The 18,843-nt window shown below is 45.0% G+C and overlaps 1 protein-coding gene across 1 annotated transcript in view; it reads right to left on the bottom strand.

Annotated features, from left to right (window-relative positions):
• Positions 1-18,843, bottom strand: part of pdlim5a (PDZ and LIM domain 5a) — a 112,787-nt gene that overhangs the window by 37,370 nt on the left and 56,574 nt on the right. The window contains 3 exon segments of the mRNA XM_033973396.2: positions 4,767-5,044; positions 5,046-5,105; positions 7,367-7,406. Of these exon segments, the coding sequence (XP_033829287.2) occupies positions 4,767-5,044; positions 5,046-5,105; positions 7,367-7,406 (378 nt within the window).

The raw sequence follows: 18,843 nt of genomic DNA, 5'->3' as shown, positions 1-18,843 counted from the left end.
CCGCCTCTTCTCCTCCCTGGTATTTCACACTAGCCCCGCCCCTTCTCCCTGGTATTTAACACTAGCCCCGCCCCTTCTCCTCCCTGGTATTTCACACTAGCCCCGCCCCTTCTCCCTGGTATTTCACACTAGCCCCGCCCCTTCTCCCTGGTATTTAACACTAGCCCCGCCCCTTCTCCTCCCTGGTATTTCACACTAGCCCCGCCTCTCCTTCCTGGTATTTAACACTAGCCCCGCCTCTTCTCCCTGGTATTTAACACTAGCCCCGCCTCTTCCCCCTGGTATTTAACACTAGCCCCGCCTCTTCCCCCTGGTATTTAACACTAGCCCCGCCCCTTCTCCTCCCTGGTATTTAACACTAGCCCCGCCTCTTCTCCTCCCTGGTATTTAACACTAGCCCCGCCTCTTCTCCTCCCTGGTATTTAACACTAGCCCCGCCTCTTCTCCTCCCTGGTATTTAACACTAGTCCCGCCTCTTCCCCCTGGTATTTAACACTAGCCCCGCCTCTTCCCCCTGGTATTTAACACTAGCCCCGCCTCTTCTCGTCCCTGGTATTTAACACTAGCCCCGCCTCTTCTCGTCCCTGGTATTTAACACTAGCCCCGCCCCTTCTCGTCCCTGGTATTTAACACTAGCCCCGCCTCTTCCCCCTGGTATTTAACACTAGCCCCGCCTCTTCTCGTCCCTGGTATTTAACACTAGCCCCGCCTCTTCTCGTCCCTGGTATTTAACACTAGCCTCGCCTCTTCTCGTCCCTGGTATTTAACACTAGCCCCGCCTCTTCTCCTCCCTGGTATTTAACACTAGCCCCGCCTCTTCTCGTCCCTGGTATTTAACACTAGCCCTGCCTTTTCTCCCTGCTAGAGAAACAGGAAAGGCAGCTCCAGACAGAGTTACACGTCAGAGCTGTGGAGAGGCGACCCCGCTCGCAGTAAGAACATACATATTTTAAGTATGTTATGCCAATAAAAAGATGCAGAATAGATACTTTAATGCCATACTGAGGAACATTCCAGGCAAAGCTGTAACATCTCAGTGGAGACGAGAAGTAGCAGTAGCAGACAACCCACCAGAAAAGTTACACAGTGTATCTTTAAAATGAAGTCAAATGTTGAACAGAGCGCGACACGGTGCAGCTCTAGTGACGGCGTTTCCATGGTGACGAGGTTAGAAACACCACAGACGATGGTTTAGACGTTTAGTCGTGGAGCACTCGTGACTCGTGTACCTGGGAGCCTGAGGTTTTCTTTACATCCAAAAGAAAAATAAAACAAAAAGACAAAGGTGCGATTAAGAACGATGCGACGACAAAACAAACCAAACTTCAGCACAAACTAAACTTACTTCACAAAGGTCTGAGGTCCACTGCGGCGAGCGGCGCACGGCGGAAAGGAAACAGTGCAACAAATCAGAAACAGTTTAGGGTTTTTGAGTTAGAACAAAGTTAGAAAAAAAATCAAGCGGAAGGTTTGGATCGTTTGGAGAAAATATCGAATAGTGATTGTACTTTTTGATTAGAGTTTTTGGATTCAACATGTTTGTGCAGATCTAACGCAGGACGGGAAGGTAACGAAGTACAACGAGTAAAGTACTGTACTCAAGTAGAATTTTTACATATCTGTACTTTACTCATTTTACAATCGATACTTTTTACTTTTACTTGAGTACATTTGAGAGCAGTATCTGTACTTTCTCTACATTTTGAACAGGACTGAAAAGTAAAAGTACTTTTCATGTGGTTTTTTGACTTGTTATTTTTTCCATGTTGGTGGAAACATCCTGAATAAATTAAATAAATAAATTAATTAATTAACTTGTGTTGTTACTGTGACCAAAATATGTCTCATTTTTAAATCAATATTACTGCATTTACACCTGAACAAATGAACAACATGTTTTTTTTTTGTTTTTTTTTTTAACAGATTCAATACTTTAACTTTTTTAAGTAGATTTTTTTTATGTGATACTTTTACTCAAATAACAAAATTGAGTACTTCATCCACTACTGTCTAAACTACAGGGTTAGCATTTTTATTTATTTATTTATTTATTTATTTATTTATTTATTTATTTATTCATTTATTCATTTATTTATGTATTTATTTATTCATTTATTTATGTATTTATTTATTCATTTATTTATGTATTTATTTATTCATTCATTTATGTATTTATTTATTCATTCATTTATGTATTATTTTTTGTATTCATTTATGTATTTATTTTTATATTTTTTTAAACAGAATAAAACAGTTGTTGTTTGTGGAGGAACTGATGACACTTATTTCTTTGAGATTTGCTCATTTTGTTTGTTCAGATTTCAGTTGTGATTAATCTACAGTTGTACAGTTAGTCCTTTGCTCAGACACTAGGAGGCGCTCTTTTACAGGCTAATGTTTGTTTTCCAGGTTAACTTTAATACCACACACGTGTTAGTGCTTTGGTCGGCCACTAGGAGGAGCTGCTGGACTTTAACAGCCTCAACAGTCTGATCTGTTTCAGTGAAGAGTCGGCTCATTGTTCAGATGGAGAGAGTTAATGTTTCATTTAGTCGTTTACACTCCTCTGTTTCCTCTGGAGCTCAGACAAACATTTGTGCTCTGACTGAAGCTGAGACTCAAACGTTTGTGCTCTGACTGAAGCTGAGACTCTTTTTACCTCCGTCTGATTCATTCTCATTAAAAGACACATAAGTCAAGCTCAGGCCCGGAGGCTAAATCTGGCCCGCGGTGTGATTATATTTGGCCGCGTGAGTTGAGACTCATTAGCGACTGAGCTACTGGTCACCTCAGACAAATCAATCACCACAGAGAGAGCGTCTTTTATTTCAAATTTAGTTTCTGTTTGTAATATCAAGGTTAATTTTTCCAGATTTTATGTTTAAGCAAAATTAAAGTTTGTTTCCATGAAAAGTTTAAACGTCACACATCAGGAGGAGGCCATTTTTCAATAAACATCAAGTTTGGTCCAAGAATTAGCCTCAGTTTTATTTGAGTTTGATTTTCCTGTTATAAGACATAGACTCAACATGTCTCTGGGAGTTAGTTTTTAAAAAAAAAAATTTAATTTGTGGTTTTTTTCGAGGACAAACTGGTCGCGATTCTTCTCAAAAACCTTGATTTGACTGAAAATAAACGGTGAATAAACTTTTACAAAGACCTGACTCTTAAATCAAACCTGTTTCACTCAATAGATCAGCCATGTTATAGTTTTTTTTTGTTTTTTTTTTCCATATGTTCTGAACTTTTAAGACGCCATTTTACTAATTAACCTCTGTTTTCACTTTTTTTAATCAGTTGTTTTAGATCAATTTTGTGACGCATCATGGATTCTAACTCTAGAGCGATGCGTCACTTTAAGAGTTTAAAACGTGCGTTAAAAACTGTCTGGACGTTACATAAACACACCTGGACATTGTGTTACGTCTGTTATCAAAGTTCATAGTTGTGCGTTTTATTTTTGTCTGACAAACACTAAACAAACGTCACTTCAAATCAACACATTTGTGGATTATTTTGGTTTCACAAACAAAACTGTGAGTGAGAAGTGAGTGTTTAAACTGTCGACGATCGGAAAAGAATAAAAACACACACACAGGACGAGTGAAACACACACACATGAAACATGCACACACACAGAAACACTCTGGACTGACTTTACAACTGGACGAGCTGCTCCTGTCTGCACACCAGGGACGGACGAGAGAAACAACAGAGAGGGGAAAAGAAAGATACAAAGAGGGAATGATGGAGAGAAGGAGGAAGTGAGTGATAGAGAGAGACAGAGTAGAGAGATAGAGAGAGGGACAAGAGAGAGAGAGAAGGACAGAAGGGATGAGAGAGTAAGAGAGAAACAGGGGTGGGTGGAGGATGGCAGGAGTGGAGAGAGAGAGAGAGAGAGAGAATAACAGAGGTATATTCAGCACAGGTCAGGAGAAAATCACATGTTTTTGTACAAAGAAACATGCAGCACTGTATGTACAAATATATACACATGTACTTATGTACACGTGTGTATATACATATATATACACGTGTACACATGTGTATGTACATATATATACATGTGTACACATGTTCACATAAACACAAACATGCAGGACACTTTTGTGACGTCATCAAAACATCTGAAGTTTAATTGTTTCCTCTGTGACTAAACACAAGTGTGAAGAGTCACACACACACACACACACACACACACACACACACACACACACACTGTCAGAGGAGGAGCAGATGGAGGAGTGGAGAGGAGGAGCAGCAGCAGCTCAGGGAGGAGAGATAAGACTGAAGGAGGGAATAAGACTCAGGAGCAAAACTGTCAGAGTCTGAACCCCGTGTGTGCTTCAGAGAAACTGTCTGTCTATCCGTCCGCCCCCCCGTCCGTCTATCTATCTATCTCTTTAAAAAAAAGATTAAAGTAGTATGTAAATACAAACATACAAATATAAGTGTACTCTGGTCTCTTTGTAGTACTCAGTTACTCTTCTAAATCCAGAGACACATTATTTGCAGTATTTGTTCAGACATTTTAGGCTTTAAAGTTTAAATAAAATACTCTCACATGAGTTCCGAGTATCAGCAGAGTAACAGAGTACATTACACGATACTTTTTGGCGCAGGTGTTCATTTTTATATCTCTAAATATGTTTCACTGTTGACCTTTGACCCCGGCTCCAGGACATGTTTTAAAAAGTGTTTCTAAAATAAAAATCCCCGCTGCCTCGTGTGTGTGTGTGTTGTTCTCTCGCTCCGTCTCCACTCACCCGTTGGCCAAAGCTCCGCCCTGGCTCTCCAACAAGCCCCGCCTCTGCCCCATGGCCACCTCGCAGGCGTTCTGGGCGGAGTACAGGTGGATGGGGGTGTTGTAGACGGAGGGCTGGGGGGGCACCAGGATGGGGGGAGGAGGAGGAGGAGGAGGGCTGGGGGAGGAGGAGGAGGTGGGAGTGAAGGCGGAGGAGGGCGAGGGGATGAAGAGGGACGGGCCGCGGTTCGGTCCGTCCCGCGGGGGGCAGGGGGCGCTGTCGGGGGGGGAGGCCGGGGGAGCGCGGGTGAGGCGGAGGGGGGAGGGGCTGTGTGAGGGCCACGGGTCGGATGATGTCGTCCTAAACGGGCGTGAGAAAAAGCGTGCGCACGTCACACACACATGCACTGACGTCTCCCTGGGTCTGGTCTTACGTCATAATGTTGTTCCACCTTGTGATGTCATCATGTGGTGATACAGGAAGTGCTCCGCTGTGTTTTTAAACTCCACACACCTTCATTTATAGAATCATCTGGATCATTTCAGCCATTTATCTCGACTGAATTAAAGGTAAAAGGAGGAGTTAATGTGAAAACTCCCACTTGATGACATCACAAGGTGGAACAGAGCGTTTTGAGCTTTGGAGACGCAGACAGAAAACCAGGCGTTTGCGTTCAGGGGCGGAGTTAGACCAATCACACTGCTCCTTACACCTCCAGACTCCGCCCCCTCTCTAGCAGCTCAGTTTGAAGCGTGTTTGTGGGCGGAGCTTATGTGTTTAGTCCCACTTTAAATCATCCAAATACGACTTTTAATCGGACCTTTTTGGCGTTAAATGTCGGAGCAGGGAGACGTCAGTACTTTCATATTTCATGCAGCTAAAACACCAACGTTTCACACAGTTCAGACAGTTGCGAAGTACGAGGGGAGACGCTACAGGCAAATCGTGGATCGTTTTTATTTTTTTAGATGTTTTTAGAAAGAACGTTTGCTCCACTGGCTCCAGAAGTACATTTTCAATTCCTTTTTCCCATAGACTTTTCCAAAAATTCAAATATTAAGAGTTTAAAGGCATCGCAGAGGCTAACCAGCGACATGCTAACCGGCTACGTGCTAACCGGCTACGTGCTAACCGGCTACGTGCTAACCGGCTACGTGCTAACTCATGTATAACACGGTCGTTTAAGTCCAAAAAGCTCATCTCAAACACAAGATTGGGAGAAATGTTTAAATAACGTTGTGATTTGTAAAGTTTCAGAAGCAGATTTTAAATAAAGTTATAGTTCTTGTGGTCGTAGCTCGTAGCTGATTAGCTCTGAGCTCGCAAACGTCTCATATTTACTTTTTTTTTTGGAAAGTTTACGGGAAAAATTCATGAGAAATGTACTTCCAGAAGCAGGGACGAGTGTCACAGGAAAACACACTGATGCTAAATCGTCTGTAGCAGGGCCGGTCCAGACTATAAACAGACTACGCAACTGTTTAGGGGCCCAAAGCCAGCAGGGGGCCCCCAAGAGCACATGCATTTCCATTTAAAATAATATAATATGTAAAGTTAGCAACCTCAGGACGCCTGATTTGTCTGTTATTAATGTTGATAATGTTGATTTATGGACAAAAAAGTGAAATAAAAACACCACAATCATGTAGAGTGAGTAAATCTGAACATTTTAAAACCAAAATGGCGCCGCACGGCCACACTCACTTCCTGTTTGGAACGCGGCAGCTAGCACGTTAGCTATACCCATTTAAATAAACAGTCTGCGGTCTGGACCCAGGGTGATGTGGGCAAACTTTAACAAAGCGTTTTCTCGACACGCTTTTCCTCACAATTCTCCAAATAAAGACGGACTGACGACATTTCCGCACGCTCGTTTCCGCGGAGACGTTATCGAATTGCCTGGAATGTTACGTATTCCCATGGAAACGAGCAGACAGCATGGCGAGGTTAAGGTAAACGTCAGATTTAGGTTTTTTCGGGATGTTTTTGACCAACATAATCACGTCGAATGAACAAAACGCTACAGAGAAAAGTTAGATATTTATTATATTTATTTCGCTTGTAACGTCTCCCCTTATGTTCACGTGGTACATACGGAGAAAGTAAACCGTGAAACATGTACGAGAACTTTTATATTTTGTCGGATTCACCTTTTTCTGCCCCGTTCAAACTGATTTCTACAGTCTGTCCTCTTTAAAATGCGATATAAAGTCGATAAATTTGCGTAAAATGATGTTTGTTCATGTGCAGGGCCGTCAGCAGAAATTTGGGGGCCCTGGGGCAAGAACCCTCTAATGTTAAATAATAGGCAGAGGTTCCAATTGTGGGGCCCCGGGACAACAAAGGCCCCCCTGTTCATTTGCACAAACTCATGATTGTCTACGTCTAAAAACTGTCCGCACCTAAACGAAAATGGAAGAAAAAGGTTTGTATTTTTCTATATTTGAACAGGGCAGCGATGAAAAAAGTCTTAAAAATTCCGCGTGTGAGTGTCAAGTCGATGAAAAACGACAGAGCACGTGTTGATTTTAGTGCCGGTTTACTTTCTCTAGCCGTCCCCAGTTTGTTCTCAAGTTGCTTAGAAATTGTCACCAAAACGTCTCACGCAGGTGCGGACTTACCTTCGGCGCTACCGGAGGAGGTTTGGGAACGCTGGGAGCCCTGGAGGAGACAGAAACATAACAGTATGAATAAAAACACCATAAAAATAAAAGTCCCCGAGTGAACGCTGCAGATAAATGTGTCTGTAACTCAAACCGGAGGAGGAGGAGGAGGAGCAGAGGAGGAGAACACAGAGGTCTTCCAAAGTCTAGCCTCCTCAGATTGATGGTACCCAGCGGGAAAGCAGAGCAGCCGTAAAAAACGCAGAGATGTTTGGGAGATTGCGCAAGAGATTGGCGGTTACAGCGGTGAATTATGGGTAACGCGAGCCCAAAGAATGGACGACATCATGTGAGAAGGAGTCTGATAGGACATGTCCAAGTCCAAGTGTGTCTCTGTCCATGAGCCGCTGGTGATGTCAGCTGCATTTAATACCCACGGATATTATTGTGAATTTATTACTCAGGACATTTTGTACTAAATCAACATTTCTGTGATGTTCATCTTGGTATAATGTTGTTTTCTCATCAAAAACACGTCTGGAGATGTATTCAGTATCGTGTTTAAGTCGTCAATTTCACTTCTGAACAGGAAAAAGAAAGAAAAAAGTAAAAAATGCTATAAGTATATTCCCTCATTATCTTCACTCACTCAAAGTCCATGGACCTGTTTCTATTTTTAAACCATTTTAGATCAATGTTGCTGTAACATATATCGACATTTTAAGGTTAAACTTAATTGGAAATGTGTCCTCCGCATTTGACCCGTCCTTCAGTGTCTCTGGGTCAGGACACGCGGCGCCCGGGGGCCCGTCTCCAGATCTGGAGCTAATCTTGGTCAGGAGTACCTCAGCTGGAGGATTTGACCTGTGGTGCAGGTTTTAGGTCAATGAGGGAAACTGGAGCGCCCAGAGGAAACCCACCCAGACACAGGAAGAACATGCAAACTCCACACAGAGAGACCCAGAACCTTCTTGCTGTGAGCCACGATCCATGATCCACGAGCCACGAGCCACGAGCCATGAGCCACTCTGCTGCCAAGATATGTTATGATTTAAAAAAGAAGCCTAATATGTTTTTGTTTAAGTCCATCATCCTCAATGGTTTTGTGGATCATTTCAGAGCAGACGATGGACACACTCCTCCAGACGAGGGACACGCTCCTCCAGACGAGGGACACGCTCCTCCAGACGAGGGACACGCTCCTCCAGACGAGGGACACGCTCCTCCAGACGAGGGACACGCTCCTCCAGACGAGGGACACGCTCCTCCAGACGAGGGACACCAGAGTTTTCTATTAAAACATTACCTCCACATAAGCACCATTTTTGTCCCATTTAAATGTCTGATATACTTCAGGCTTTTTAAAAACACTTTGATATTTAAAGTTCAGATCAGAGCAGAGTCGTGTGGCTCTTTCTCCTCAGGGCTTTGGTTACTCATGGGCAGTATTAGCCATCTTCTTCTTCTACCTCTTCTTCATCCTCTTCCTCATCTTCTTTGTCACCCTCTTCTTCTTCTTCTTCTTCTTATTGTGTCTGAGCTCCTGTGTCCCTCATCAACCCTAAACATACAGTGGACCTGTTTTGGGCCTGTTTTTTGGAGTGTATCTCTTTCAGATGCCCTGATGACAGCTGGACCCTCTCCTCCTCTCCGCCTGGTCCTCCTCCCCGCCTGGCTCTCCTCCTCGCCTGGCTCTCCTCCTCGCCTGGCTCTCCTCCTCCTCGCCCGGCTCTCCTCCTCCTCGCCTGGCCGATTTTTCTTGTTTTGTCTGATTTTTCCTGTTGTTTGTTTTTGTGTGTTTGTTTTTGTGTGTTGTTTGTTTTTGTGTGTTGTTTTGTTTTTGTGTGTATATCTCGGTGGCTGAGTGGCTCATGTCTCACAGCAGAAGGTTTGGTTCAATCCCCGGGTCGCCCAGGCCTTTCTGTGTGGAGTTTTTCATGTTTCTCCTCGTGTCTGGATGGGTTTCCTCCGGGTACTCCGGTTTCCCCCATCAACCAAAACATGAACGCCCTTCGAGACAACTGTTGTGATTTTGGGCGTTACAAAAATAAATGAATTGAATTGTTTTGGGCCTGTTTTGAGCAGCTCAGGACACAGTCTGCTGTTCATCTCCATCTCAAAGACACTGACCTCCTTTGAAGACAGTGAAGTTCAGATCTGAGCCAGAGAAAAGAAATGGTTTGAGAGAGGAGTTAAAGAAGCGAGACATCATCTATCCCCCATCTATAACTCCACCCAGACCCAAAGCAAACAAAGGAAACAAAGAGAACAATAGAGCGAGCCAGGATGTTATTAGGCGTGAAAAAAAACAAAGCTATTTCCAGTTTCAGTGTCGTTAGCGCCTCCTTCAGACAGATATAAGACAGTGTCCAGCAGGAATCTGACCAGAACTGAAGAAGAGACGGACGAGCAGAGAAACGACTTCACTCCTACAACTTTTTGTCCATTGACAGATATAACTTTGGCTTTTACTGTGGCTCAGACCTGGACGACTGGGGGATTACACAGATCACTTCTACTACTATTATTATTTCTACGTCCTGATGTGACAGATTTGGCGTGACAGTTGGTCCTTGGTTGCAGTTCAAATCAAACATGACGTCTTTTAAACTCGCCGGGAAAGATCCTCACAATATCCTTCGAATCGAGAAGCAATACTTTGCCTGACCCCTGTGAACAGACGTGTGGAAACGGTCCCTGGTGCGCACGTCTGCCAAAACATGTCGGCCATTAACGGGTCTTTACTATTAATACGGTGATGTACTTTTCCAACACAGTCACATGTTGCCTATTGACTCCAGCCGTGCCTCAAAACGGCGGCTCAGATATGCAGACTCGTTATGTAATTCCCCAATGACAATCAGGCTAATTAGCGGTTCGAGTGTTAGCATTAGCCCAGTGGAAAATGTCTTCTTCTTGTTTAGCCTGCGCCCGGCTGCCTGCAGAGCTCCTCGGTTGACAGACGCGAGTTTCCCGGGTCCTCCACAGACCTCTGCTCTGCCCGGAATGTGAAACGTGGGACATTTGCACTTCTACAATTACAAGACAAGTTTGTTTAGCTCCTAAATCATGTGCGTGTGCGTAGTTCGATCATTAAGTTTCCTCAATGGAGAATCTAGGGTTATTTTAAAAAGAAAAAAAAAAAAAAAAAAGTGCTATTAATACTTTGCAGTGACATCAGGCTGGGGGTCTACTGCATGCATGTCTATGGCGGGATGTTCAGCAGTTGCAGTGGTGACACAATGGCACATTAGAAAAAAAGAGATAGTCTGAAAACTACGCACATTTTCAGGAGCCTGTTCAAAAAAAAAAAAAAGGTGAAAGAGACTAACGAAACAACTGTTGGCTAACGCTAATGCTAATGCTAATGTTAGCTAAGGTGTGGCTGTAATGCTATGTGAGAGAGAGACAGTTCAACAGCACAAAATAGCTCGTTTGTTGTCGTTCCAGCCGATTAAGTCGATTATTTCTGGTCCGATTGTGTTGAAATAAAATCTAACACAGCTTCAGACAGAGCAGTGCCTACAGTTAGCATCAAACCTCCAGGGAATGTTAACGACGTCGGCCGCAAAGTGTCGACAGGTTGCATTCACGCGACATCCCGAAAGTTTAACCTGAGCTGGACGTCAGAGGTCAGAGGTCAGAGGTCAGGATCCTCAGGTGGATTCTCTGTGTAACTGTCAGACGCAGATGTGTGACCTTTGACCTGGTTTATGGTTGATATCTCTGCACTTCCTGGACCGATTCACATGAAATAAAAACTGGCGCAAAGCTCGACGTCTTCTCTGTCAGCTTCAGACCGTGGGGCCATAATTCAACCCCAGAGACATGATTGTTGTTCAGGTTAAACGACTTAAACCCATTTATATGAACAGTTCCTGGACTTAATCCGCAAGAAATAACGATAAAGTTCAACATTTGTGGATCAGAAGTTTGTATATTTCTTTCAAAAACACTGAGTGAACGCAGCCTATTACAGCCCGGGTGATATGAAAACGCTGCAGGACTATTTCATCTGTTTTAAAACGAGCTGTCGGAGCGTTCACGTAACACGGGAGCGCCCGGTGGAGGGAGATTACCCAGAAGCCCGCAGTGGTCAGGTCTATTCTCGTGCTGCTTTCACTCGACACCACATCAGAGTCCAGACTGTGGTCAGTGTAATCGGGCTCGGGGAGGGTCGGACGTCTCAGTCTTGACGACGGAGACTTTTATTACACTTTTATTTTGATTGAAATGTTTATACAGCGCTAGCGTATCTTTAAGAGTTCAGACAGAAGGTAAAACGTGCACAGGAATGATAATAAAAGACGAAAAACGATGTAACGCTATATGTTCTCATAACAAAATGTAAATGTTTTAACATAAGTGAGGCCTGTTGTTGTAATAAGTTAAGATCAACTGTCAAAATGCAAAAAATACTTCATACTTTTCCCATATTTGAGCCTCGGTTCAGATAAACGGCAAAATCAGTTCGTAAACAAAACCGTATGAGCTTCTGTCGCTCTATAGTTTTAATCTACGACAACTAATTTACACTTTTAAATCACAATATTCATTTAAATGATGGCTGACTTCTGTGTTACTAAACTGTGGTGTCCAATGGGAGCGGACGTCGCCGTAAACGTCATCGCAACAAAGAGGCGCCCCCTATGGACAGATCCACATCACACTAGGAGGTGGGCGTGAACATCAAAGTGGGCGTGTCTCAGTGGGCGTGTCTCAGTAGGTGCGTCTCAGTGGACGTGTCTCAGTTGACGTGTATGTCACAGTGGGCGTATATGTCACAGTGGGCGTGTCACAGTGGGCGTATATGTCACAGTGGGCGTGTCTCAGTGGGCGTGTACATCAAAGTGGGCGTGTCTCAGTGGGCGTGTCTCAGTGGACGTGTATGTCACAGTGGGCGTATATGTCACAGTGGGCGTGTCACAGTGGGCGTATATGTCACAGTGGGCGTGTCTCAGTGGGCGTGTACATCAAAGTGGGCGTGTCTCAGTGGGCGTGTCTCAGTGGGCATGTACATCAAAGTGGGCGTGTCTCAGTGGGCGTGTCTCAGTGGGCGTGTACGTCACAATGGGCGTGTCACGGTGGAGGTGAAAACAGAAGTCTTAAAAATAAGCGACTAACGATTACTTAAACATGAATCACTCCAAAAACAACGTCCGGTGAGTAAATGTTCAATGGAAACAACTACAACATTTAAACGCTCTGAAAAGTTGATTTTGCCGAATACTTCCACTTTAAGATCTAAATAAATCCGCTGTGTGTCTGCATTTAATTATGAAGTGTGTTATTGCTAATTGTTAATCAGGAAGTTATCATGCTAGTTCTTGTTAGCTACCGTTGTGGTCTCGGAGAGTCGTGAAAAGTGCTTATAAACTCATCTCGGTGAGTCATGAGAATGCTCTGAGTGCATGAGGTAAGTGAGGAGTAACTTTGGAGCACTGCAAACTTTTTAAAACGAGCTATTTCTGTAAAAAAAGACAGTAAAAAACAGGCACAGCTAATTATGTATCATGTAAAATTTGCTCACGTTTACGTTTGTGTTTTTGTCCCAAAGCCAATCACAAAGCAGAATGACCTCTTCACTTTGCGTTGCCAAATCCTGTGAGTAAAACCAGTTTGCAATAAATCCAAAAAAGCTTTCTCCCGATCAATCCATCTGTTCTTTCAGGCCAAACATTTCCTAATCGAGTAAATGTGATTTTTGGCCCTCGTCTCTTCTGGTGTTTATTACCTTTAGGAAAACATGTGACTGCACTTATGGACGGAGCCTTTCTGCGCCGCGAGAGTCCACCGCGCTCGTTTGCAGTCGTGTCCGGCGTTAGCTCGTTAGCGTGGCGCGTGATGTCATTGGGCAGTGGTCCTGTGCGATGGAGGGTCAGTGAATACGGGTTTGTTTAACGTGAGCTCGTTTAATGCAGGTTTGTTCAGTTCACACGGGTTTTATGAGCTGAGTCCAGAGGAGCGCGGAGGTCTGGGGTTTGTGAAGGGACTTTTCAGTAACACTCAACAAATTACACACAGGGGAGTCCAGGAGGTCAGAGGGCAGGATGAGGAGGTCAGAGGGCAGTATGAGGAGGTCAGAGAGCAGTATGAGGAGGTCAGAGGGCAGTATGAGGAGGTCAGAGGGCAGTATGAGGAGGTCAGAGGGCAGTATGAGGAGGTCAGAGCGCAGTATGAGGAGGTCAGAGGGCAGTATGAGGAGGTCAGAGGGCAGTATGAGGAGGTCAGAGCGCAGTATGAGGAGGTCAGAGCGCAGTATGAGGAGGTCAGAGGGCAGTATGAGGAGGTCAGAGGGCAGTATGAGGAGGTCAGAGCGCAGTATGAGGAGGTCAGAGCGCAGTATGAGGAGGTCAGAGGGCAGTATGAGGAGGTCAGAGGGCAGTATGAGGAGGTCAGAGCGCAGTATGAGGAGGTCAGAGCGCAGTATGAGGAGGTCAGAGCGCAGTATGAGGAGGTCAGAGGGCAGTATGAGGAGGTCAGAGGGCAGTATGAGGAGGTCAGAGCGCAGTATGAGGAGGTCAGAGGGCAGGATGAGGAGGTCAGAGGGCAGTATGAGGAGGTCAGGGGGCAGTATGAGGAGGTCAGAGCGCAGTATGAGGAGGTCAGAGCGCAGTATGAGGAGGTCAGAGGGCAGTATGAGGAGGTCAGAGCGCAGTATGAGGAGGTCAGAGGGCAGGATGAGGAGGTCAGAGGGCAGTATGAGGAGGTCAGAGCGCAGTATGAGGAGGTCAGAGGGCAGGATGAGGAGGTCAGAGGGCAGTATGAGGAGGTCAGAGCGCAGTATGAGGAGGTCAGAGGGCAGGATGAGGAGGTCAGAGGGCAGTATGAGGAGGTCAGAGCGCAGTATGAGGAGGTCAGAGCGCAGTATGAGGAGGTCAGAGCGCAGTATGAGGAGGTCAGAGGGCAGGATGAGGAGATCTCCACGTAACATTCAGGATAAATATATAATGTTGTTTACCTGAGATAAAATCCTAAACCCACATGTTTTTACTGGAGCATTGTCTCTGATTGGTTAATCCACATGTCAATCATGTCCAGGACTAGACCAGGACTAGATCAGGACTAGACCAGGACTAGACCAGGACTATATCAGGACTAGACCAGGACTAGACCAGGACTAGACCAGAACTACACCAGGACTAGACCAGGACTACACCAGGACTAGACCAGGACTATATCAGGACTAGACCAGGACTAGACCAGGACTAGACCAGGACTACACCAGGACTACACCAGGACTAGACCAGGACTACACCAGGACTACACCAGGACTAGACCAGGACTACACCAGGACTACACCAGGACTAGACCAGGACTACACCAGGACTACACCAGGACTAGACCAGGACTACACGAGAACTAGACCAGGACTGGACCAGGACTGGACCAGGTCTAGACCAGGACTAGACCAGGACTACACCAGGACTACACCAGGACTAGACCAGGACTACACCAGGACTACACCAGGACTACACCAGGACTACACCAGGACTAGACCAGGACTACACGAGAACTAGACCAGGACTGGACCAGGACTGGACCAGGTCTAGACCAGGACTAGACCAGGACTCAACCATGACTAGACCAGGACTGGACCAGGACTGGACCAGGACTGGACCAGGACTAGAGCAGGACCAAACCAAGTCTCAACCAGGACTAAACTCGTCTAAAACAGGACCAGACCAAAGTGGGACAGTCCCGTTGTTGTGTCCCGTGGCTGATGTTCAGAATGTCTTTCATGAGACAAAGATTTTGATTTAAGCAGCTGCTCCTTTTAGCCTGATTTAATCTGCTTCACATGGGACGGTCCAGGACGGTCCAGGACGGTCCGAGCGGTGCAGGTGTCCTCTGTCAAAGCCTCTGATCCCACTGCAAAGACCAGAGCTCAGGAGGAACATCCAAACATCTCAATCAGGACTGTGCTGTCAGAGGGGCTCAGATGTTTCCACACAGTTATACACTTTTATACACAGTTCAACGTTTGGACACACACTCCTTTTTTACATCGTAGAAACAAACTGAAGACTGAAGAATATATGAAGAATATATGAAGAATATATGAAGAATATATGAAGAATATATATGACCCAAGACGTACGGAATCCTCCCCTCACTTGCTCTACTCTCCCCTCACTCGCTCCATCCTCCCCTCACTCGCTCCATCCTCCCCTCACTTGCTCTACTCTCCCCTCACTCGCTCCATCCTCCACTCACTCGCTCCATCCTCCACTCGTTTGATTTATTATTGTTTAGTTTCAACTATGTCACTTTTTAAAATTTTATCAGAGTTTAAAGACATTTTCATTTTGACCTTAAACTGAAGAAGAGACATGACCTGGAGGAGAGAAGAGAGAGAAGAGGGAGAAGAGAAGAGGGGGAGAAGAGAAGAGAGGGAGAGAGAAGAGAGGAAGAAGAAAAGAGAGGCAGAGAGAAGAGGGGGAGAGAGAAAAGAGGGAGAAAAGAAGAGAGGGAGAAGAGAAGAGGGGGAGAGAGAAAAAAGAGAGGGAGAGAGACAGAGAGAAAGGGGGAAGAGGAAGGGGCAGCAAATGAAAGAGAGAAAGAGAAGAGAGTGAAAGGAGAGAGAGGTAGATGGAGGGAGAGAAGAAGGAGAAGAGAGAGGGAGAGAGAGGAGGGGGAGGGGAGAGACAGAGAATGAATGAGACAGAGGAGAGAGAAGAGGTGCAATCACTGCCATGTGTGCCTCGTGTGTGTGTGCAGAACATGTGTGTGTGTGTCTGTGTGTGCCTCATGTGTGTAAATGTGTGTGTGTGTACAGAACATGTGTGTGTGTGTGCCTGATGTGTGTATGTGTGTTTACAGGACACGTGTATGTGTAACACTTTGTGTGTGTGTGTGTGTATGTGTGTGTACAGAACACGTGTGTATGTGTAGGGGTGTGTGTGTATGTGTGTGTACAGAGCACGTGTGTGTGTGTAACACTCTGTGTGTTTATACTTTGGTTCTGATCATTTCAGCAGAAAAAATGTAAATTTCATGGATTAAACGTCACAATTCACTTACACACTGAGTGTGTGTGTGTGTGTGTTTCAGATCTGTCTCTCAGTCTCTCCTCCTTTTGTCTTGTGGCTGCACATGTGACGTGTGATAATTACAGATAATGAACTGTTACCTAGCAACCATAATGTAAACACAGACTTAATAATCATGATTAGATTAACTATAGAAAATGAAAACGTGATATTTGTCAAAGGAAATAAGTTTAAATGAGTTTGTCAGAACAATGTAAATTGTCTTTGGAGTTTTGGTGTTGATGAGGTACAGGCGGGGGATGAAGTACTCAGTGTTGTTACTGAAGTAAAAGTATAAATACAAAGGCAAAAAGACACTCAAGTAAAAGTATAAGAAACAATCTATTTACATGAAAGTATTAAAGTTCCTGTTTAAAAATGAGACATGTTTTGGTCGACAGTTACAAGTTTCTTAGTTTTTCTTCTGAATTTTGTGTATTTATTTTTGTTTTACTTAAAAACTTGAGTCAGGATGTTTCCAGGAACATGGTCAAAATAAATCCCCTCAAAGGAAAAGTACTTTTCAGTCCTGATCAAAAATGTAGTGGAGTAGAAAGTACAGATACTGCTCTCAAATGTACTGAAGTAAAAGTTAAAAGTATCCATAAAAACAAAGTACAGATACATAAAAATAATCAACCTAAGTACAGGACTTTATTACTTGTACTTCGTCACCTTCCACGTCTGGTTGAGGTTGAGGTCAGTGCTACTTCCTGTAACTTTTACTTTTCTTCTCAACTTTTTTCCACAAACTTCCACAAAAACATGAACTTTAATGAGTTAAGACGATGCTAGAACAACTGTGTAAGTGTAAAATAAAACTACATCTCAACAGCACAAGAGAAAAAAAACAGATATTCTAAAACACCTGTGTCAAACTCAAGGCCCGGGGACCAAATGTGGCCCGCCATGTCATTTCACGTGGCCCGCGAGAAGATACATTTAAAGGCGTGACATTTATTCTGCTGCACAGTCACATCTGGACATTTTGAGTTGAGTTTGACGCTCCGGCTCTAAAATAATGATTTCCGTTGACAGTTTCCCTGTGTTTACAGCTCCACGGTGTCGCTCGGTCCTGTTCTTATCGCGTGTAAAACCCGTGTTATTTCAGTGCTATTCTGGTCACGATGACGATGTGGAACAGAGCCGTAAATATCCCGCCGTTATCAGGGCGTGCACGGGGGGGAACGGGGAACGGGGGCGGGACCTTTCCACTGAGCCTGTCGTCATAGAAACCGGAAAAAACAGGAGCCGACGCCGAGCAGAGGCGAGGAAGAGGAGGCGCGGTTTGGCCTTTTCCTCGTGATAATCATCCCGACGCGAAGAAATACGCGATTCGGTCTGATAAAAACGCGTTAGAGGAGGCGCGCTGACGTCTGAAACGGCTCGTCTCGTGTTTAAAATGTAAAATGCGCCAACGAAAGCCACGACTGTGCGTTTACGTGTGTGCGCTGACTTAAAGACGTTTTATAAGTTCGGTTGTAGAGATTGTTCTTGTACGTTTTTACCGTAACAACACCTGTATTCACGCGTATTAACGACCGACTGAGCGCGACCGCCGAAACGTAGAGCGACTCGTCAAAGAGGCAGTTTGTACTTCAGGCTGAAACTCTTCCCTATCTCGTGACCTTTGCGCTCTCTCTGTCCCGTGTTGTTCGTTTCCAGCGGCCCGCGCCATTAGCTCTGTTGCGGTTGCCACGGTTACACGTCAACAAACATGGCTGCCGCGGCATACCTGACCCTCTCGGCCGAGCCTGTGGTTTTGGACTCTTGAACCGCAACAGGAAGCAGCCGTGTCAGATTAACGACCCCGGCGAAGAAACTCAGTTAAATCTGTAACTTTTTTGGTAGAAGGTACGCGCCTTTTCGTCTCCAAGGAGATCTTATAATTGCTTTGCTTGGAATGTGCCCCACTACAGCATTAATTTATTTGAGGTGCTCCACAGCGGTCCAAACTTATCCCTCACTTTCCTCGCACATTCTGAGCAATTACACTCACCGCAACGACTTTACAAGCTCCTTTTTACAGCTTTCAGAGCCCGTACAGGAGTTTTACCATCACAGCAAAGGCTAACGGCAACTAGCATGCTAACCACGCACTTCCTGATTGTGGGAAACGGTGCACACGGTCTCACTGCGACTCAACACGAGCTGCTTTTGTAATACGTCTGTACTTTATATCGCACGGGCAGAAATCGAGTAGCCGCTTTAACTCGTCTGTCACCACGGAGACAAGCAGGTGGCGCTACCAAGCCGCGTTACAGGTTACAGGTTAGATCTGTGGAGAGGCGAGTTCACGCACGATAAGACTGCAAGAGGTTTTTGACAACTCTAATGGAATAAATGCAAACCAGGCTAGACACGTTTAATGTTGCCTTGTGGAGCCTTCCAGGCGAAGCAGTAACATCTCCATGGCAACAAGCAGGTGACACACTACAAAGCCGCGTTACAGATTACAGGTTA

This window comes from Periophthalmus magnuspinnatus, chromosome 9 (assembly GCF_009829125.3).
Source record: "Periophthalmus magnuspinnatus isolate fPerMag1 chromosome 9, fPerMag1.2.pri, whole genome shotgun sequence".
In the NCBI taxonomy this organism is placed as follows: Eukaryota; Metazoa; Chordata; class Actinopteri; order Gobiiformes; family Gobiidae; genus Periophthalmus; species Periophthalmus magnuspinnatus.
The sequence above is the reverse complement of the archived record's forward strand: the minus strand, read 5'-3'. Positions and strand labels throughout refer to the sequence as shown.